At 45.6% G+C, this 23,105-nt stretch overlaps 1 protein-coding gene across 1 annotated transcript in view; it reads left to right on the top strand.

The window, feature by feature from the left end:
• The window catches only part of dhx36 (DEAH (Asp-Glu-Ala-His) box polypeptide 36), a 79,626-nt gene that overhangs the window by 27,767 nt on the left and 28,754 nt on the right, over window positions 1-23,105 (top strand). The window contains exons 11-15 of the mRNA XM_038815771.1: window positions 2,345-2,450; window positions 6,953-7,040; window positions 12,155-12,210; window positions 13,305-13,369; window positions 22,266-22,409. Of these exons, the coding sequence (XP_038671699.1) occupies window positions 2,345-2,450; window positions 6,953-7,040; window positions 12,155-12,210; window positions 13,305-13,369; window positions 22,266-22,409 (459 nt within the window). The remainder of the gene's footprint in view (window positions 1-2,344; window positions 2,451-6,952; window positions 7,041-12,154; window positions 12,211-13,304; window positions 13,370-22,265; window positions 22,410-23,105) is intronic.

Below are 23,105 nucleotides of genomic sequence, written 5' to 3'. Positions count from 1 at the left end.
TAATTGTTGCCTTAAATTGTTAGAATACTTTGTGTCATTTTAGACCACCACATTATAGAGAAAAGAGCTTGAATTTGCCAGTAGGATGCCAGGACTGGAAAACTATAGTTCCCAGCAGGGAATTTGTACAATTTTGCCCGTTAAAAAGCAGTTAGAGTGTTACATGGGCAAGGTGGGTATAGAGGGATATGGGCCAAATGAGGGACTAGCTAAGTGATAGAAACTAGGCGGTATGGACCGGCTGGGCCGATGGACCTGTTTCTATGCTGTAAACATCTATGACTCTGATAAGAGTTATCTAATATTGGATGTTGTTTGGAAAAGGGGCTGGTTTAGCTCACTGGGTTAAATCACTGGCTTTTAAAGCAGGCCAGCAGCACGGTTCGATTCCCGTACCAGCCTCCCCGGACAGGCGCCGGAATGTGGCGACTAGGGGCTTTTCACAGTAACTTCATTTGAAGCCTACTCGTGACAATAAGCGATTTTCATTTCATTTCAAAAGGGTGATTTCTCAGAGTTCAGGAACCTAGGTAGTTGGGAACAGAGTTTAACTTCATGATATAGTGTGTGTGTGTGCGCCCACTATTGTAGTTAACTACTGTTGTAGTGTGTGATAGCTTTTTCTTGTATGTTTCTTAAACTTAATAAATATTCTTTATTAATTGACGACAACAAGACTAGATGTTCCTCACTGGTTTGCATATCTAGCCTCACATTGTACCAAATTGAAAATATACACCACAAAGAACTGGAGTTCCAAGTTACCCTTTTAGATTTTGGGATACCCTTGCCTTTAACATCAGCGGAGTTCTTAACAGTTTTGCAAAAATGATACGTACAAAACAAGGGCATGTGAGGTAATTTGCGTGCTCATTGCACGCAGCATTGACAGAGCTGTGTGCTCCCTATGCGTCCAATCAAAGCGTAAATATGTATTTTACCATTTGTAGTTGATAGTTCTAGTACTATATCTATTCACTATCTAATATATATAACTACTATTAAGGGTGGCATAGTGGTTAACACTGTTGTCTCAGCGCCAGGGACCCAAGTTCAATTCCGGCCTTGGGTGACTGATGTGTGAAGTTTGCACGTTCTCCCAGTGTCCGCATGGGTTTTTTTCCGAGTGCTGCAGTTTCCTCCCACAGTCCAAAGATGTGCAGCTTAGATGGATTGACCTTGCTAAATTGCCCCTTGGTGTCTGACAGTTGCCTACATTGTCCAAAGATTAGGAAAGATTGTTGGGTTGTAGGGATGGGGCGGTGTGTGGGCCTAAGTAGGGTGCACTTTCAGAGGGTCAGTGTGGACCCGATACATCAGTGACCTCCTTCTGCACTGTAGCGATTCTATGATTCTATTTTATGTTCTATAATAATAACCTTTAATTGTCACAAGTATGAAGTTACTGTGAAAAGCCCCTAGTCGCCACATTCCGGCGCCTGTTTGGGTAAGCTGGTACGGGAATTGAACCTGCGCTGCTGGCCTTGTTCTGCTTCACAAACCAGCTGTCTAGCCCACTGAGCTAAGCCAGCCCGTATATGAATAACTAAGCATTTTCTATAACTCGTTATTAAATATTCGGCATGTATTGAATGTACTCAATCTTATTCACAGAGTCATGTTTAATGAACGCGCCCAATAACAAGCTTGTGGCCTAATAAAACGAAGAAGGGCCGTTCGTGAGGCCCACTCACCAGCCTAGGTTGCCTGTGCTGATTTGATAGCAGTTGAGAGTGTAAAATTAGACCATATTTTGTAATTTTGGATTCAGTTATGATGTGGGTGGGTGTGGGGGAGCGTTAATTTAAGATGATCAGAGCAGAGAGGTAAGGGGAAATTACTTTACATAGAGGGGTTATTGGAGCAAGGAATTCTTTGTCGCAGGGAGCGTTTGAGGCAAGACACCATTGCATTTTTGGATAAGTTACAGACCCGTGGGCAGACAAATTATTTTGGATTATTCTAATAAAGGAGCCAGTTTGAGGTGAATGGCCTCACAATTCTGATGGGCGCTCAACAAAAATTCACTCACCATTCACCAATCTGATTTACTGAAATGCTGGTGGTGTCAACAGTAACTATTAAGGTGGCTGTGATTTCATTCATTCCTTCCTCTTCATACTGCTCAGTCGGTTCACCAAACCCGCAGGAAAACATTTGTTGCTCCAGTTTATGATCAGCACATGATGTGAGAATATTGAAGTTGCTGGTCAGTTATTTATGAAAAGTATATGAACCGTTGGCATAAATGTATTTCAGAAGCACACTTAAAGGAGCATGAGCTAAAAGCCTTGAGCATTGAAGACTTTGTTTGATTTCCATTAACATTCCTCTTCTCTCATAGGTATTCAGACAGCACGATTGAAGCCTTAGAAATTCTGCATGATGATGATAAAATAGACCTTCATTTGATTGTGGCTCTCATAAGGCATATTGTTTTAAATGGGGAGGTAAGTTTTTTTTTCAACTAAAAATTTATGGACATTTTAATCTGTTCACGGGTAGAAAGCACACAGTAAATGTCGGTGAGCCTATATTGTAGTGTCAGGACAACTATTGACCATTTCTCTTTCTCCAGCTTCTGCTCAACTAAAGCAAATTTTGAAATTATTTGACCCATTATCAGTGGTTGTAGCTTTGATTTTTCAGGCCAGTCCAACCGCTAGCTGTCATTCTAGCATATTGGCTAAATACTCAGAATGCATCATCTCTCTCTGATGGGGCGTGCACATGAGCTATGACTTGACATAACCCTGGGTTTTTATTCACTATTGTTTCACCTCGGGAGGTTGGTATTGAAACTCTAGGAAGGCTGCATCCGTAGGAGATGTAACACTTTCATTTTCTGGGAATGCCTATTATTCTCGTGTTTGTGATCCTGTGCACCTGGAGGTAATTAATCCTCTTGATAAGCGCATTGCAAGGGAAATACTTTGCTAAGTGGTTCATGAAATCTATATCATCAGTTACTGGGCTGAAGGGCTCAGTCAATTCAAGACGTGTTCAGCCAAACGGTGCCTGACATTTTGGCTTGTGTCAAAAAGTTTACCGTAACACCGTAAAACAAGACTGGGTGTTTTTCCTTGCCTGCGCACACACACACTATGCCTTCAGCTTCACTGGGTACTACTTTCCACCTAAAACTAAAGGTGGACTTTGGTCCCTGAGAGAGACATCAGTTTAAATGATGAACTGTTCGCACCAATTCCTTGCTTGCGGATAAGAAATTGAGCGTATTAGATTATCTCCCTCTGGCCCAATCTTGTTTTTTATTAAAATCAATCTTTCGTGTTACAATTGCTGATTTCCTGTCCTCATTCTCTACTTCTCATTCAAGTGAAGGTATTTTATACACTTGTTAAAAAAAATCCTTAAAGGCCCAAATTGCATCTGTTCAAAGGGATTAGCGACATGGGAGCAGAAGTCGGCCATTCGACCAATAGGGTCTGCTCTGCCATTTAATCATCTGATATAACCCTCAACTCCACTTTTCCTGCCTTATCCCCATAACTCTTAATTAAAGATTGATCAATGATCTGATTACTGATGCAGAGCAGTACCAGGAATGGCACTGCTTTAACATAGTTTAAATGTAGCATCTTCATATTGAGGGGAGAGGAGTTGATTTTGCTGGTCTTGGATGTAACCTGCTGTTCTATCTGACTATTTAGTGAACTAGTCCTCAGGAGTTAATTCTCTGATATGCGATATCTAATGATTTGGCCAATCTATTTTTCCGCTAGTTAGAATTTATCGTGCTTAATGAGAATCAAATTTAGTTTTTTAAAAAAACAAGAATCTGGAAATACAAAAGCAGATGTCCGTATGGCACGGCAGCACAGTGGTTAGCATTGATGCTTCACAGCGCCAGGGTCCCTGATTCGATTCCCAGCTTGGGTCATTATCTGTACGGAGTCTGCAAGTTCTCCCCTTGTCTGTGTGGGTTTCCTCCGGGTGCTCCGGTTTTCTCTCCAGTCCCGAAAGACGTGCTGTTAGGTGAATTGGACATTCTGAATTCTCCCTCTGTACCCGAACAGGCGCCGGAATGTGGCGACGAGGGGATTTTCACAGTAACTTCACTAAGTATTACGTGTGACAATAATAAAAAAAGATTATTAAGTCGTCATGAGGCTGACAGCTTGTTGTTGAATCCCAACTGGTTCATTAATGGTCCGCAGGAACCTGCAGCCTTCGCTGATCTAGGCTGATATGATTCCAGTTCCAGACCAAGGTTGCTTGCCTCTTAACTTTCCACTCAAGCAGCCGAGCAACCATTCAATTGACCAAGGGCAGCTAGTGATCAACAACGAATACCAGCCTTCCCAGTGATGCCTCTGTCCCTGGGATTAATTGAAAATAAGAGAATTTCAGAGACCTGGAACAATACACCAAATAATAGCCTTTTAAAAATAACTTTCTGTGCTTTAACAATTCTACAAATTATGAAAAGCTGACCTACAGGTGTGGATGGAAATGTATTTTTGCTCGAGACGTTAATGAAGCTTCAGCACCCAAAGTCGATTTTAATGATGCTCATTTTTTCCCCGTTTGCTCATGAGTGATGAGAAAGTTGTCAACTGCCGAGATGTAAAATACAGAGTTCAAAAGTGTGATCACACCTTCCTGAAATGATCTGTGCTGCAGTTTTTTAAATGGATGCATAACACTCCTCAACCTCCAGCCTTTGCACTTCTGCACAATAATGAATGTTAACTGTGTGTCAAAGCAGCTTTAAGACCCATCAATATCATTCGATTGAGGGGCTGAACTGTTATACTATCCTATTGAAAATGTTGAACTTCTGAACTCTGCAGCCACGATTGTTTGTGGGCCTCCCAACGTATTTTGGTGCAAATCACAGAACCAAGGAAACAAAATCATAGAATCACTACAGTGCAGAAGGAGGCCATTTGGCCCATCGAGTCTGCACCAACCCTCTGAAAGAGCACCCAGCCGGGGCCCACACCCCCATCCTAACCCCGTAACCACCACGTCATATTTTTTGACACTTGGGGGGCAATTTAGCACGGCCAATCCACTTAACCTGCACATCTTTGGACTGTGGGAGGAAACGAGAGCACCCGGAGGAAACCCACCCAGACACGGGGAGAGCTTGCAAAATCCACACAGGCAGTGATCCAACACTGGAATTGAACCCGGGTCCCTGGCGCTGTGAAGCATCAGGGCTAACCACTGTGCCATCGTGCCAAGGGACAAATTAAAGTCTCTTAAAGGTATTCTACCTTAAACAAAAACAAGTCACAAAAGAAACTCCAAACATCAAAACCAAAATGTGAGTAAGGGAGTCGATGAGGTACCCCAGTCTCCGCGATTGTACTTCCAAAAGAGAACATAGAACAGTACAGCACAGAACAGGCCCTTCGGCCCTCGATGTTGTGCCGAGCCATGATCACCCTACTCAAACCCACGTATCCACCCTATACCCGTAACCCAACAACCCCCCCCCAACCTTACTTTTAAGGACACTACGGGCAATTTAGCATGGCCAATCCACCTAACCCGCACATCTTTGGACTGTGGGAGGAAACCGGAGCACCCGGAGGAAACCCACGCACACACGGGGAGGACGTGCAGACTCCGCACAGACAGTGACCTAGCCGGGAACCGAACCTGGGACCCTGGAGCTGTGAAGCATTTATGCTAACCACCATGCTACCGTGCTGCCCACTAATTACAATCAATCAGTGGAAGCTCAAAATGCTGATAGTGTTTAATGAGCATTTATAGACAGAACCAGGTGGCACTTTTAGTATTATACTGATATTTTTGTTTGGAGAGGAGTCATGGAGAAGCTATGATCCAAGCGTTTTGTCTCTTTCACCGCAAATGTTGTCCCATTTAACTTCCAAACGTGGTGGGTGGAACTGATCACTGGGTGGCAGCCCCATGCATCAGAGGGAGGGACTTTGCATTCTTATTGAGATCAATCTGTCTTCCATCAGTTTATTTTCACCTTCATGTTGATTTCTTCTAAAATTTCACTTCTGTGAATAAACATGTTCTGTGACTCAGAATATTGTTACGAGTTAGGGGTGGCATGGTGGTGCAGTGGTTAGCACTGCTGCCTCACGGCACTGAGGACCCGGGTTCGATCCCAGCCCTGGGTCACTGTTCATGTGGAGTTTTCACATTCACCCCATGTCTGCGTGAGTCTCACCAAGCTGTGCCTGGTAGGTGAATTGGCCATGCTAAATTGCCCCATAATTGAAAAAAAAAGAATAATCTCACAAGCTTCAATTCATGGAATCCCCACATTGCAGAAGGAGGCGATTCAGCCTATCCAGTCCGCACGCACCCTACAAAAGAACATCCCAACCAGGCCCACGCCCCCGGCCCATCCCCGCAACCCTGTAACCTAACCTACACATCTTTGGACTGTGGGAGGGAACCGGAGAACCTGGAGGAAATCCATGCAGACACGGAGAGAATGTGCAGAATCCGTACAGACAGTGACCCAAGGTTGGAATCGAACCCGGGACCCTGGCGCTGTGAGGCAGCAGTGCTGACCATTGTGCTACCCTTTGTGCCTTCCAGCATGGCCAATTTGGGTCTCAAACAAAGGTTTAATATAAATAGGGGTTAAATGATCTGTCATTTCTATAGAATGGCCTTTATTGCACTCAGTGAAAACCATGCTCGGGCTACAAATATTGTCTTGGAACCACTGAGCATTTGTTGTTTGACTTCCTGCTGTTGGGAAGAAAATGCTCCGTGATGTGAAAATATATATATATATATATATAATATATACCATTGAGATGTTCTAGCTATTGATTTATTTGCTCTGTGGTGTGTGCTGCTTTGCTTATGCTGGGTTTCCAAGACTATTGCAGACCGTACAATATGTCAGTCTAGTAATCTTTATCAGCCTTTGTTTTTATTTGCGATTAACAAAACAATGTAGTCAACTGAATTGTCACTTAATTTGCAGGAGGGTGCCATTTTAGTCTTCCTCCCTGGCTGGGACAATATCAGCACCTTGAATGACCTTCTGACTGCACAAACCATGTTCAAATCAGGTAATAGTATTGCAGTGCCATTTTCTGATGTGGGAGAATAATTTTTGAAGTGCGGTTAAACCCTGAATGCTTCCTGCCAATGAAATGCCATTTGGGTGCATCGCAGAGGGAAGGAAGTATTTAGGTCAAGTGCAGGTCCCCACCTGACACTCCAAAGACAAACAGTAGAAGATCCCATTCGAAGGAAATGGTTCACGTCAGTTGGACTTGGCACTGGCTGCGCTGTAACTCCAGCTTAGTGAGATGCTCTATTTCAAAGCTTCCCTGAGGGAGAAGGGAGGGGTTCGTTGGATCTCAAACCTGAAATGTTGTTGTTAATATTTTAAGAGTTGTTTTCTAGCTTGACGGAACCAGATGGTCCCATTATCATATTGCTTGTGTGTGTCAGAGCACCTATTTGTAGAAATTCTGTATTCTCTTCAAGGTGACACACAGACTCTGGGACTGTGACGACGATGTGATTGCACGGTTGACACTGGACTGTATTAGAACTTAGACCGTGTGTCAGATGCTGTCTGTCGGTGATGGCTGACAGAATGTGACCGAAGGGTAGGTGGTACTCGCCGTGTCCTGTCACTTTTTCAGGGAGATTTCAGAGAGGAGCAGTCATGGATTAGCTTTCCTTTTGTTATGAAATACAGTTCCTTGCTAGAAACATCAAATAATAGCAAGTTATATCGCAATGTCTACATTTCAAAATACTTCATAGGGTGTAATGTGCTTTGGGAGCCTGAGTTGGTGCTGAAAGCTTTTTCTCTTTCTCTTGTTTCCTCCCACACCTCTCCCTTGCGTCGCTTCACTAAGCTGGAGTTGCAGCGCAGCCCCTTCCACATTTCCCTTTCCACCTCCGCCCCGTCTCCCGTGCCGCCTCCCCTCCCCGTCTCCCGTGCCGCCTCCCCTCCCCGTCTCCCGTGCCACCTCCCCTCCCCGTCTCCCGTGCCGCCTCCCCTCCCCGTCTCCCTTGCCGCCTCCCCTCCCCGTCTCCCTTGCCGCCTCCCCTCCCCGTCTCCCTTGCCGCCTCCCCTCCCCGTCTCCCTTGCCGCCTCCCCTCCCCGTCTCCCTTGCCGCCTCCCCTCCCCGTCTCCCTTGCCGCCTCCCCTCCCCGTCTCCCTTGCCGCCTCCCCTCCCCGTCTCCCTTGCCGCCTCCCCTCCCCGTCTCCCTTGCCGCCTCCCCTCCCCGTCTCCCTTGCCGCCTCCCCTCCCCGTCTCCCTTGCCGCCTCCCCTCCCCGTCTCCCTTGCCGCCTCCCCTCCCCGTCTCCCTTGCCGCCTCCCCTCCCCGTCTCCCTTGCCGCCTCCCCTCCCCGTCTCCCTTGCCGCCTCCCCTCCCCGTCTCCCTTGCCGCCTCCCCTCCCCGTCTCCCTTGCCGCCTCCCCTCCCCGTCTCCCTTGCCGCCTCCCCTCCCCGTCTCCCTTGCCGCCTCCCCTCCCCGTCTCCCTTGCCGCCTCCCCTCCCCGTCTCCCTTGCCGCCTCCCCTCCCCGTCTCCCTTGCCGCCGCCCACCCCTTCTCCGTCTCCCTTGCTGCCGCCCACCCCTTCTCCGTCTCCCTTGCCGCCCCCTGCAGGTTGTCAGGGGCACTGCCAGACTGACAATGCTAGGGTGCCTGGGTGTCAGGCTGGTACTGTCATGTCTGGGAGGCCTTGGCAGGTAGAGGACGGTGTGGTGATAGGGTGTTCTAGGGGGTCCTTCCCAAGATTGGGGGGGGGGGGGGGGGGGGGGGGGGCTGGTGTGGGGAGAGGTGGTCTCAAAAGCAGGCAGGTGCCTCAATCTGAGAGGTGCTGGCCAGCAAGGAATCCCTCTAAGTGTGGCCGTGGCGGAGAGAATCACCCCGAGTCCAGGAAAGCTAGCAGTACCGTTGGGCAGCAGCGCCGAGAAAAACTCGCTATACATGTCGTTCAGTGGACTGTAAATGGATTCCAGTGATTCACGCTTATCAATCTCTGTTAGTGAAGTACATTTACTTGGCAATGCTGAACACTTCAATCTCAGAAACTACACTTAATAACATGATGATAAGAGTCATATAGCAAAGAAAAGGCCCTTCGGCCCATCACATCTGCGCCGCTCAAAAACAACCACCTAACTATTCTAATCCCATTTTCCAGCACTTAGCCTTGTATGCCTCGGTATCGCAAGTGCATATCTAAATACTTAAATGTTATGGCGGCCTCTGTCTCAATCACCCTTTCAGACAGCGAGTTCCAAACTCCCATCACCCGCTGGGTAAAAATGTTTTCCTTCACATCCCCTCTTCTGAACCTTATGCCCCTTACCTTAAATCTATGCCCCCTGGTCATTGCCGCAACGATCAAGGGGAAGCCTTTCTTTTTTTCAATTCATTTACGGGATGTGGGCATCGCTGATTAGGCCGGCATTTATTGCCCATCCCTAGTTTCCCTTCAGAAGGTGGTGGTGAGTTGCCTTTTTGAACTGCTGCAATACTTGAGGTGAAGATGCACCCACTGTGCTATTGCGGAGGGAGTTCCTGGATGTTGTCCCAGTGACAGTGAAGGAGCGGCGATATATTTCCAAGTCAGGGTGGTGAGTGACTTGGAGGGGAACCTCCATGGTGGGGTTCCCAGGTATCTGCTGTTCTTGTCCTTCTTGATGGTAGTGGTCGTGGGTTGGAAGGTGTTGTCTAAGGAACCTTGGTGAGTTACTGCAGTGCATTTTGTAAATGATACAGTGGCTGCCACTGTTCGTCTGTGGTGGAGGGTTTGAGTGTTTGTGGAAGGGGGAACAATCAAGCAAGTTGCTTTGTCCTGGATGGTGTTGAGCTTCTTGTGGTGCTGGAGCTGCACTCATCCAGGCAAATGGAGAGTATTCCATTACACTCCTGACTTATGCCTTTTAGATGGTGGACAGGCTCCCTACACAACAATCTTCCTTTGGCAGGTATTCAGCCAGCAGAGAGTTTTCCCCCTGATTCCCATTGACTCCAGTTGAACTAGGCTCCTTGATGCCGTACTCGGTCAAATGATGACTTGATGCCAAGGGCCGTCACTCTCATCTCGCCTCTGGCATTCAGCTCTTTTGTCCATGTTTGGTGGAACCCAAACTGAGTATCTGTGAGTAGGATATTGCTGAGTATGTGTCACTTGACAGCACTGTTGATGACTGCTTCCATCACTTACTGATGGTGGAGAGTAGACTAATAGGGCGGTAATTGGCTGGGTTGGATTTGTCCTGTTTCTTGGGTACAGTACACACCTGGGCAACTTTGCACATTGCCGGGTAGCTGCCAGTGTTGTCGCTGTATTGGAACAGCTTGGCTAGGGGTGCAACAAGTTCTGGAGCACAACTCCTCAGTACTATTGCTGGGATATTGTCTTTGCAGTATCCAGTGCTTTCAGCCGTTTCTTGATATCACGTGGAGTGAATCGTATTGGCTGAAGACTGACATCTGTGATGCTGGGGACCTCCGGAGGAGACCGAGATGGAGCATTCACTCGGCACTTCCGCCTGAAAATTGTTGCGAATGACTCCGCCTTGTCTTTTGCACACATGTGTTGGGCTCTTCCATCATTGAAGGTGGGGATATTTGTGGAGCCTCCTCCTCCAGTGAGTTGTTTAATTGTACACCACCATTCACGACTGGATGTGGCAGGTCTGCAGAGATTAGATCTGATGCGTCTGTTGTGGAATCGCTTAGCTTTTCTGCTACTTGCTTATGCTGTTTGGCACACATGTAGTCCTGTGTCGTAGCTTCACCAGGTCTGCACCAAATGTTTCGGTATGCCTGGTGTTGCTCCTGGCATGCTCTCCTGCACTCTTCATTGTACCAGGATTGATCATTGGCTTGGTGGTAATGGTAGAGTGGGGGATATGCCGGGCCATGAGGTTACAGATTGTGGCTGAGTAAAATTCTGCTGCTGCTGAAGGCCCACAGCGCCTCATGGATGCCCAGTCTTGAGTTGCTAGATCTGTTCTGAATCTATCCCATTCAGCACGGTGGTAGTGCCACACAACACGATTGAGGTTATAATAATATAATAATAATCGCTTATTGTCACAAGTAGGCTTCAATGAAGTTACTGTGAAAAGCCCCTAGTCGCCACATTCCGGGGACTTTTCGGGGAAGCTGGTACGGGAATTGAACCCACACTGCTGGCATTGTTCTGCATTTCAAGACAGCTGTTTAGCCCACTGTGCTAAACCAGCCCCTCCTCAATGTGACGATGGGACTTTGTCTCCACAAGGACTGTGCGGTCACTTCAACCGATACATGTACGGATGCATCTACAGCAGGCAGGTTGGTGAGGGTGAGGTCAAGTATTCTTTTCCCTTTTGTCTCCCTCACCCCTGCTGCAGTCCCAGTCAAGCAGCTATGTCCTTTAGGACCTGGCCAGTTCGGCTTGTGGTGGTAGGATTACCGAGCCACTCTTGATGATAGACAGTGGTCCCCCACCCAGAATGCCCTCAGTGCTTCCTCCAAGTGGTGTTCAACATGGAGGAGCACTGACTCTTCAGCTGATGGTGGCCGGTACATGGTAATCAGCAGCAGGTTCCCTTGCCCATGTTTAATCTGAAGCCATGCGACTTCATGAGGTCCCGAGTCAATGTTGAGGACTCCCAGGGCTTTTTACAACAATCGACAATGTTTTCATGGTCATCATTAGACTTTTAATTCCAGATATCTGTATTGAGTTTAAATTCCATCACCTGCCGTGGTGGGATTCGAACTCGGGTCCCCATTTCATTATCCTGGGTCTCTTACTAGTCCAGCGACAATACCACTATGTCACCCCCTCCCCTGTCTTCAGGAATTGTATATATGGATATGGAGTCAAGAGGTGTGGATGGAGTTAGAATATGATCAACCATGATCTCATTGAATGGCCGAACAGGTTTGAGGGGCTGAATGGCTTTGTGCATTTCCTCTGCACCTACAATCCATATAATCCAAAGTGGTGATACACTTCTAGAAAGTTCAAGTTGATGTTGGCACTCCTTGTAGAAACTCCCATTTCACATTGGTGAGTTGTATAAATGTTGGTGCTCACATTTGAGGATCTTAGTGCCACAGTATTATAGTTTTGTGTGTTGAATCAGATGTCCAAGTGTTGTATGTTTGGAGGAATTGCCTTTTAATTCACTGATATTTTATTCCTCCCAGATCGGTTTGTGATTATTCCTCTTCACTCTCTTATGCCTTCGGTGAATCAGACAGAGGTATGATGGACTACAGTTAATGCAACTTCTCTTTCCTCCACATTGTCTTCACTTAATGGGTGGTACAGTGTTGTAATTTGTGGCTGTGCAGAGACCTTTATTCGTATGCGGTAGAACTTGACATGTAAGGTCACACTGTGAAAAGTGGTTTCTCCGAGCAGGGTTGTTGCTCATTGGAACGACGTTGCTTTAAGTGGCCTTGTATCATGCTCATGAATGCAAGTCTTTACCTGCTAATGGCTGATTGGAGGAAAACAAATTGTTTCCATGTTCTGTTAGATGCCAGTGCTGGCTCCATCGTGCAAATGATTCCTAAACAAAATTGGAACAAGGCTACTTATGCTACTTATTGAGCTTCCTTTTTTTATCAATTGAAAGCATCGAAATCTGTAAGTGTTAGCAAGGTTTGACGTAGGGATTCGTTTAATATTGGATGACGAACTATCTATCTTCAGATCTTCCTGCAGGGAAGATGATCACAAAAGATGCTTTGTTTTTCACGTCCAATCAAAGGACACTTTTGTCCACAGGAAGAGTGACGTACAAAGATTTCCAGGATAACCTCTTCGGCCCACCTAACAATCAGAAAAGGATCATTTATTTTAAGCTTCGGATTGCCTGTTTGCCCTCAAAATCTCTTTAAGCACTGTATCTGGCTCCTTTTGACTTACAATTGGCACAGATCTCACACTGATCCGTAGAGGTAGAAATAAAGCCTTAAATGTTAGAAGCCACTTCTGTATAAATCTGCAAAAGTTACTGGTCTGAACAAGAAGGAAAATCGTATGCCATCTTCATGTGACCACAAGACATATTTGTTGGTTCGCAAGGAAAAATATTGGACCAGCTAAACTTGTCTGTGTTGCATTTCTCAAACCTGTGCAGAATAAGTCAATAACTATCATTTTCTGACTAACAATGTACATCTCTTTAGCTTCATGCATTCGTAGGAGAAATGATTGACTTATCTGCAGCAGTGAATCCTATTTCTGATCACTTCACTTGACGATTAAATTATATGCTGTCAGCGGGTAATGGTTTGACTGTTGGAAATGCAGGGGGTTTGCTGTAATTTAGCATGGTTATATTCTCAGGTTTTCAAGAGGCCACCTCCGGGAGTTCGCAAGATTGTAATTGCTACCAACATCGCAGAGACAAGGTAATGCAACTTGCATTGTTGTGTGCGCAGTGGGAGACTTGTTCTGCAAATGACTGTTTTGCAATTCCATTTGCTCAAGCCGAAGCGATGAGATGTTCCGTTCCCTGACAGGTTCCTGACAATTCCCTCTTAAATGCACTCAGATTTTTGTTTCTGCCTCTGAACTTTCATGAGGTTTCGAGCGTACAAAATTTCTTGGAGTTCTGTCTCATCTTTTTCTCAGTAAACCTGCCCTGATGCCACACAGTCTTTAAGCAATGATGTGTTTGACTGAGTCCTTTGACAATGCCGAATAGAACACAGAAAAATACAGCACAGATCAGGCCCTTCGGCCCACGGTGTTGTGCCAAACTTTTGTCCTAGATTAAGAACAAATTAATCTACACCCCATCATTCTACCGTAATCCATGTACCTATCCAATAGCCGCTTGAAGGTCCCTAATGTTGCCGACTCAACTACTTCCACAGGCAGTGCATTCCATGCCCCCGCTACTCTCTGGGTAAAGAACCTACCTCTGACATCCCCCCCTATATCTTCCACCATTCACCTTAAATTTATGTCTCCTTGTAATGGTTTGTTCCACCCGGGGAAAAATTCTCTGACTGTCTACTCTTATCTATTCCCCATATCATCTTATAAACCTCTATCAAGTCGCCCCTCATCCTTCTCCGTTCTAATGTGAAAAGGCCTAGCACCCTCAACCTTTCTTCATAAGAAGGTTGTGAAGATTGAGGTCTGTAAGGACTCATCGGTAAAATGAAAGACCTGTGTTTGGATAGTGCTTTTCACAATCACAAGATGTCTTGAGGAGATTTGCAGCTCGTCAAGTATAAGTTTTGCGGGGCTTTATGTTTTTTACAGGGTAGTTTGGACCTGCTCCAAATTGGCCATAGCACAGAATGAAGCCATTACATCTGTGCCACTGCTGGGCTCTTCAATTATTGCTAACTGCTGTAATAAAAACTTAAAGTGCTGGAAAAACTCAGACCTGGCAGCATTTGGGCAAAGAGAAACAAAGTTAATATTTCGAGTCCAATATGATTCTTTCTGCCAAATCTACTGAGCATTTCCAGCACTTGTTTTTATTTCAGATCTCTAGCGTCTGCAATGTCCTGCTTTTATTTAACTGTTGTAATCTTATTTCCTTGCTTATCGAGAATCTATATAACTGCCTTAAAGCATTCAAAGACTCTGCTTCCACCCACTTTGAGGAAGAGAGTTCCAAATTCACATGGCCCTCTGAAAGAAAACATGTCTCCATATCTGTGTCAAATGGGCCACCCCTTATTTTTAAATAGTGACCCTAGTTCTAGATTCTCCCAAAAGAGGAAACATCCTTTCAATATCTACCTTGATCATAGAATTTACAGTGCAGAAGGAGGCCATTCGACCCATCGAGTCTGCACCAGCCCTTGGAAAGAGCACCTTACCCAAGCCCACCCTATCACCATGCGTGCATCCCCCGGCGCCCATTCCATGGCCGGATCAGCAGCTGGAGTGGCATGAACTGCTCCAGCGCCCTGCTGGCCCCCTGTAAGGGCCACAATTGCTGATCCTGGGGCCATGTTGACGCCATCGAGAAACGCAAAGGCGTTTCTGACGACGTCAACACTTAGCCTCAGGATCAGAGAATCCCGCCCCTGCAATCTCACCATTTAGATGATTGTTTTAATCATCCTGTCAAAATGGACAATTTCACTTTGCCCGCATTATACTCTATTTGCAAGATATTTTTACCCACTCACTTTATCTATCTATATCCCTTTGTAGCCTTCTTATGTCATCTTCACAGATAACTTTCCTACCCATCTTTGCATCATCAGTTTATTTAACAATCATATCTTTGGTTCCTTCATTCAAGTCATTTAGCAGTGAGCAACACATCTACCCAAAACCTGTCCACAATCTATACAGTACAAATCGGAGTGTGATGGAATACTCCCCTTGCTTGGATGAGTGCAGCTCCAGCAGCACTCAAAACAGCTTGGCACCACCCAGTACCAAGCAAGCTGCTTGATTGGCACCCCATCCACAAACATTTACCCCCTCCATCACCGGCACACAGTAGCAGCTGTGTGTACCATCTGGATACACTGCAGGAACTCACCAAGGCTCATTAGGCAGCACCTTCCAAACTCATGACCAATGTCATCTGGAAGGAGGAGGGCAGCAGAGACATGGAAACAACACCCTTTGGAAGTTCCATTCCAAGCCACTCACCATCCTGACTTGTCACGGTCACTGGGTTGAAATCCTGGAACTCTCCCTAGCAGCACGGTGGATGTACCAACACTAAATTGTAAAACATTGAGGCCTTGTAACATGTTGCCAATCAGAATATGCCCCATTTATGCCTACTTTGTTTCCAGTTAGCTAGCCAATCTTCTACCCATGCCAAAATGTTGCCCTCTAGCTTTTATTTCCTGCAATAACGTTTGATGTGGCACCTTATCAAATGCCTTTTGGAAATCTTAAGTACAGCACAACCATCGGTTCCACTTTATCCACAGAACACATAACTTCAGAGAGCACCAATAAATTGGTTAAACATGATTTTCCTTTCACAAAACAATGCTGACATTGCCTGATTACCTTTTACCTTGAAGTTATCTAAGTGCACTTTTATAACATCTTTAATAATGGCTTCTAACATTTTCCCTGTTACACGTGATGGGCTAATTGTGCTGTTGTTTTCTTTTTTCTGTCTCCATCCCTTTTTGAATATGAGTTTCCAGTGTAATTCAATCTAATGGAATCTTCCCCTGAATCTAGGAAATTTTGGAAACGTTTAAATGATTGCATCAATTATCTCGCGAGCACTTCTGTTAAGACCTTAAGAGTAAGCCCATCAGGACCTGGGGACTTGTCAGCCCACAGCTCCACTGTGGGAAGGCAGTGGAGCAGTGGTATTATCATTGGACTAGTATTCGCGAGACCCAGGGCGGTACTCTGGGGGCCACGGCAGGTGGTGACATTTGAATTTTATTTTGAATTAAACGTCTAATGATGGCATGGTAGCACAGTGGTTAGCACTGCTGCATACAGCGCTGAGGACCCGGATTTGATCACGGCCCCGGGTCACTGTCCGTGTGGAGTTTCCCCAATCTCCCAATTTGTGTGTGGGTCTCGCCCCCACAACCCAAAAGGATGTGCTGGGTTGGTGAATCGGTCACGGTAAATTGCCCCTTAATTGGGAAACAAAAATTGGATACTCTAAATTTATTTTTAAAAAACAATTTTTTGAAGCCGAATGATGGCCAAGAAACCAAATTGTTGAATGTTGTAAAAACCCATCTGATTCACTGACGTCCTTCAGGGAAGGATATCTGCCATCCTTACCCGATCTGGCCTACATGTGACTCCAGACCCACAGCAATGTGGTTGACTCTTACATGCCCTCAGGGCTGAGTGCTGGTTCTGCCAGCGATGCCCTATCCCCTCAACGATTTAAAATAAAAAAAGATTTTCTCAGTATCACTAGCTCCTCCCTCCCTTCCATTTTCTGATTTACAGCTATTTCTGGGATGTTAGTTGAATATCTATAGTGAAGACCGGTGCAAAATACCCCTTCAAGTCATTCGCTTTCTCCTCATTTTCCCATTATTAATACCCCAGACTCTCCTTTTATAAGAGCAGCACTCACTTTGTTAATTATGTTATTTTTTAAATATCTGTAGAAACTCTTGCTACCTGTCTTTATATTACACGCTAGTTTTCTCTCATACTTTTTCTCTCCTTATTGATCTTTTAGTCACGCTTTGCTGCTCATTGATATTCTGTACAATCTTCTGACCTGCCTCCCATCTTTGCTCCATAATACTCTTTTTTTTTTAAACCACTCTTTCAAACATCAGGTTCCAGATCATTGCTCATAGCATAAAAACAAAAATATCGAATGCACTAAGATAATTCATCCCTGGCGAACAGTCATCCTGGCATTGCTGATCCAGACCCTTGATATTTAGCATTGTTATTCAATAGCATTTCAACACCTGAGGTAACTGCATCATCAGATCTGTATACAAATAGCATCAAGGGTGGCGCGGTGGCACAGTGGTTAGCACTGCTGCCTAGGGCACTGAGGACCTGGGTTCGATCCCGGCCACGGGTCACTGCCTGTGTGGAGTTTGCACGTTCTCCCCGTGTCTGCATGGATTTCATGCCCACAACCCAAAGATGTGCAGGATAGGTGGATTGGCTACACTAAATTGCCCCTTTATTGGGAAAAAAAATAATTGGGTACTCTAAATTTTTTTTTTTTTTAAACAAGTAGCATCAGTTCTTCAACTGACCAGCTCTTTCTCACCCTGGCCCCATACCTACACAGGCAGAAAACACTCTGCCACTGGGGATAGGTGACTTGGGTAATGTCGCTGGACTCAAAAGACCCTGAGAAGAAAGAGCTCAGTCAGTGCCTCACAGCTAACTTGACGATGACCAACAAGCCAGAGCCGCAGTTAGTCCACAGCACATGGTCTGCCTTAAAAGCCACTATACTCAGCACCTGCGAGGAGACGCTCGGGCTCTTGACCAGGAGACACCAAGACTGGTTCAACGAGAATGATCAGGTGATCCAGGTTCTCCTTGACCACAAACGCAAGGTGTCCCTGAACTGGCAGTTCCACCAGAACTCAAGTGAGAAGGAAACAAGCCTAGAGGCAACTGAAGGCGGAGGTGCAACAAAGAACCCACGACCGAAAGAACAGATGGTGGGTGAAAAGAACGCAGGAGACTCAGCAACTCCATGACAACCACCATGTCCACGGCTTCTTCAGCACAGCCCCAGCTCGCTGTGACGTCGAAAAGGCCACCCAAAGCTTTTCACAGTAACGTCAAGGCTTCTGGCGCAGATGGAGCCCCCACAGAAGTATTAAAATGGGGCGGAGAGGCACTCTTGACAAGAATCCACAACCTCATCGCCCTTGTCCGGAAGGAAGAGAGCATGCTGGGTGAGCTCAGGCAACCCTTAATTGTGACCATGTTCAAGAAAGGAAACCAGTCCAACTGCGGAAATTACAGGCGGATTTCCTTATTCTCCGTCATGGGAAAGTCATAATGATAATCTTTATTATTGTCACAGGCAGGTTTACATTAACACTGCAATGAAGTTAATGTGAAAATTCCCTAGTCGCCACACTCCGGCGCCTGTTCGGGTACACCGAGGGAGAATTCGGAATTCACCTAACAAGCACGTCTTTCTGGACTTGTGGGAGGAAACCGGAGCACCCAGAGGAAACCCACGGAGATATGGGGAGAACGTGCAGACTCCGCACAGACAGTAACCCAAGGCAGAAATCGAACCAGGGACCCTGGTGCTGTGAAGCAACAGTGCTAATCATCACGAGAATACTCCTCAACCACCTCCTCCCAGTGGCTGAAGAGCTCCTCCATGAGTCTCAGTGCGGTTTCCACCCATCAAGAGGCTCAATGGACATAGGAACAAGAGTAGACCGTTCAGCTCCTTGAGCCTGTCTCGCCATTCAATGGGATCTGTGACCTAGCTCCATATACCTGCCTTTGGCCCATATCCCTCAACATCTTTTCTTAACAAAAATCTGCCTATCTCCGTTTTCAAATTAACAATGATCTAGCTTTAACTGCTGTTTTTGGGAGAGTTCCAAATTCCTGCTCCCTTTGAGTGAAGTGGTTTCCCCTAACATCTCTCCTCCTACTTTTGGAATCTTCGACCAGTAGTTTACTTTATCTACCCTGTCCTTCCCTGTTAATATCTTGAAGACTTCGACCAGATCACTCCTCAGATCACTACAATGCCACCTAACTTTGCTTTGTATCCACCGCAAATTTGGAGATATGACTTTCTCTGCCATTATATGATCTTCAGCGTATGACAGATCCAGGGAAAGTGCATGGAGCAGCATCAACCTCTACATGGCCGCCTTCAATCTTGCAAAGGTCTTTGACTCTGTCAACCGGGAGGGATTGGGGAACATCCTCCTCAAATTCGGCTGCTTGCAGAAATTTGTCAGCATTCTCCGCCTGCTCCATGATGACATGCAAGCCGTGATCCTCCCAAACGGTACCACCACAGACCCAATACACGTGCAAACGGGTCAAACAGGCTGTGTCATCACACGCTTTTCTCCAGCTTCCTCACAGCAACGCTCCACCCCGTCACCCTGAAGCTTCTGTCATGTGAGAGTATCTTTAAGAAATAGGTGTTTATCAGAAAGCTGTAGTGGGTGTACCTTTAAGAAATGGGTGTTTATCGGATGGCTGCAGTGATGTCAGAGTATGCGTGGAGCTGGGCTGTCTTTCACTTTCGTTTTTGAGCAGGCATCTACAGGGTGTGTTTGGTTTCGCTTTTAGAGGGAAGAGCTGCCGTGAAAGCCAGTAGATGTGCATGGATATCTCTACAAGCTAAAGAGTGTTCATTTGGGTGATTTCAATGGGATAACAGCTCTCAGTAGAGAATTTAAACCTGTTGTCTTTCTGTAAAAAGGGTCATTTGTCTTATGGATGTTGCAAGGAAAGGTTAAGGGTTACTTACAGAATATTGTATCTGGGGCTTATTGGTGTTGATAGTTGTTAAGATGTTTACTGTGGGTTTATAAAGTGTTAACTGGTTTCATAAATAAACATTGTTTTTTTGTTTTAAAATGCTCTTAGTTCTCTGTTGCATCACACCTGTAAAGTGGGTCCGTGTCCGCCCCATAACTACAATCTACTTAAAGTTATGGGTCAGGTGAACTCCATGACACACTTTGGGGTTCTCTAAACTCTGGCCCATAATACTTCCTGCTGGAGTGAAGCTGACCCACCGGACAAGCAGGAACTGTTCAATCTCTGACACCTCCAGGCCAGAACCAAGACCATCCTTTATGTTAACATCTACACTTATTACTTTCTGCACTTCGCTTTCTGTAAATATACAAACTGGCAGTCAAAATGAATGGGATGGTTTCATATCAATTGACATCATAGTTTTAAAAATTATTCCTATCTTTTAAGCTGATACGTCGTAAACGAAAATAAGAGCTGCAAAGTTTTACGTGCGAAGTAAAAATAGAAAATGTCAGACGCACATAGCAGGTCCATTAGTATCTGAGAAGAGAGCAATTAATGTTTTGCGTTGAAGGAATTTTTCCGAGCTGAAGTCTCCACAAAAATGATAGTCAGAGTCTTTAAGAACACCTTATCTAAACTGACATGGTAGTACACGTGGCTAGCACTGTGGCTTCACAGTGCCAGGTTCCCAGGTTTGATTCACCGCTGGGTCACTGTCTGTGTGGAGTTTGCACATTCTCCGTGTCTGCGTGGTTTTCCTCCGGGTGCTCCGGTTTCCTCCCACAGTCCAAAGACGTGCAGGTTAGGTGGATTGGCCATGCTAAATTGCCCTTAGTTACCAAAAAGGTTAGGAGGGGTCATTGGGTTACGGGGATAGGGTGGATGTGAGGGCTTAAGTGGGTCGGTGCATACTCGATGGGCCGAATGGCCTCCTTCTGCACTGTATGTTCTGTGTAACTGCAGCAAGACATCCCTCCTTCTGTACCCAAATCCTCTCGCCATGAAGGCCAACATACCATTTGCCTTCTTTACCGTTTGCTGGATCTGCCTGCTTACCTTTAGTGACTGGTGTATGGGGGCACCCAGATATCGTTGCACATTCCCCTCTCCCAATTTATAGCCGTTCAGATAATCTGCCTTCCTGTTTTTGGCTACCAAAATGGATAACCTCGTATTTATCCAAAATATACTGCCATTCATTCTCCCTGTGTTTGCGTGGGTTTCCTCAGAATGCTCTGGTTTCCTCCCACAAGTCCCGAAAGACGTGCTATTAGGTCATTTGGACATTTGGAATTCTCCCTCCGTGTACCCAGACAGGTGCCGGAATGTGGCGACTGGGGAATTTTCTCAGTAACTTCATTGCAGTGTTAATGTAAGCCTACTTCTGACAATAAAGATTATTATAAAAGGTCAAATAAACCACATCCACTGTAGAACCGAGAGTGTGCTCAACTTTTGTGCAGACCTCTAAATGGACGGTTAGTGGACCCAATCGAAACTAATGGATACCTCCAATAAATATTTAAATTGGGACCTCTAGTGTTCCTGTGACGTTTCAGGATATCTGAGGGCATTTCACTCTGGTGTCTTTAGCATCCCCATTTTTAATTGCTCCACCATTGGTTGGACACCTCCTGCTGCATGGCCCACGTTCTCGAATTCTCTCTCTGAACTGTCCATCTGTCTTTCCTTCTTTAAGACACTCCTTAAAACCTATCTCTCTGATCAAGCTCTTGGCCATCTGCCCAAACGTTTGTTGCCTTACGTGTTTTAACGCCCAATTTTGTTTCAGCATTCACCCTGTGAAATTCCTTGGGATATTTCATTACGTTAAAGGTGCTACATAAATTTTGGTATTTTACTAAGGTGCGTTATTGTTGTATAAATTCAAAATTTTTCAATAAAAATTATTTAAAAAAAAAAAAGGTGCTACATAAATTATTGTTGTTGTTCTTCATATGAGACCATGAGCCTGTTCCCCATGTTAGTGTTGCTGTGAATTTGGTAGGTGTCAGAGATCCCCTGGAAGAGGAAAGAGAATTTCTCTCTGTGCCTTGGCTCGCATTCTTTCCTCAGTTATCATCAAAAACCGATTAACTGGGTCATTCTGTCTTCTTTCTGTTTCTGTCTGCACTGCACTTACAGGTAAATTAGCACATAGAAAGCACCAAGTTGTCTTAAGAGACATGAAAGGCCGCAGGATAAAAGCAAGTCTATAACAGACCTCCTGTGTATTCCCAGCACTTTCTTCTACTGCATAATACGATACACGTATATTTTTAAAATCCAATTTGTCGTAATGATTTGTAGCTGGTAATTTTAACACGGTGAAAGGTTAGCTTTAAAATAGTGGATTTTTTTTTCTTTCAGCATCACCATAGATGATGTGGTTCATGTAATAGATGGAGGAAAGATAAAAGAGACTCACTTTGACACACAAAACAATATTAGCACAATGGCAGCAGAGTGGGTCAGCAAAGCTAATGCCAAGCAGCGGAAAGGTCGAGCCGGCAGGTAAAGTAAGCTTGTCTGTCAACTTGTGTTAGATGAAATGTCATGGGAACTAGCTGTCTACAGTGCGCACTGCAATCCATGGGCATTCGCCGAATTAAAGGTCACTGGCTATTGACTTGGACTGGAAAGGAATGTCACTGGTGTTTATTGTTTATTTTGCCAAAGATATTGTAGTCAGTCACGGCTGTGCTGCCTGTTGAGCTTTCACAGGGCAGTTAGTGACCCGGCGGCAGGGTCCCAGGGGCTCGATTCCAACTTTGGGCGATTGCATTCTCGCCGTGTCTGGGTGGGTTTCCACCAGGAGCTCCGGTTTCCTCCCACAATCCAAAGAGGTGTGGGTTAGGTGGATTGGCCATGCTAAATTGCCTTTTAGTGTCCAACGGTTCGGTAGGGTTGCAGGGGAGTGGGCCTAGGGAGGGTGCTCTTTCAGAGGGTTGGTGTAAACTCGATGGGAAGAATGGCCACCCCCTACCCTGTAGGAATTCTAAGGGGTGATGCATATCTCAATGAGTTGGATACTTTAATCCTACTTGTCTACCTTTTATTTCCTTTGACCGGTTTTAAAAAGGAAGTGTAATAGTCCTGGTCTCCATAAGATGCTGGTGATTGGGTTGCATTGAGATAAGACTGGCTGAAGTATATGAATGTGGTAGATGTAACTTAGTTTAAGAAAACTTGCAGCTGATAGGAAAGTAA

The sequence above is a fragment of the Scyliorhinus canicula genome, chromosome 13 (assembly GCF_902713615.1).
Source record: "Scyliorhinus canicula chromosome 13, sScyCan1.1, whole genome shotgun sequence".
Taxonomy (NCBI): Eukaryota; Metazoa; Chordata; class Chondrichthyes; order Carcharhiniformes; family Scyliorhinidae; genus Scyliorhinus; species Scyliorhinus canicula.
Note: the sequence above shows the minus strand (reverse complement) of the source record. Positions and strands in the feature narration are given on the sequence as shown.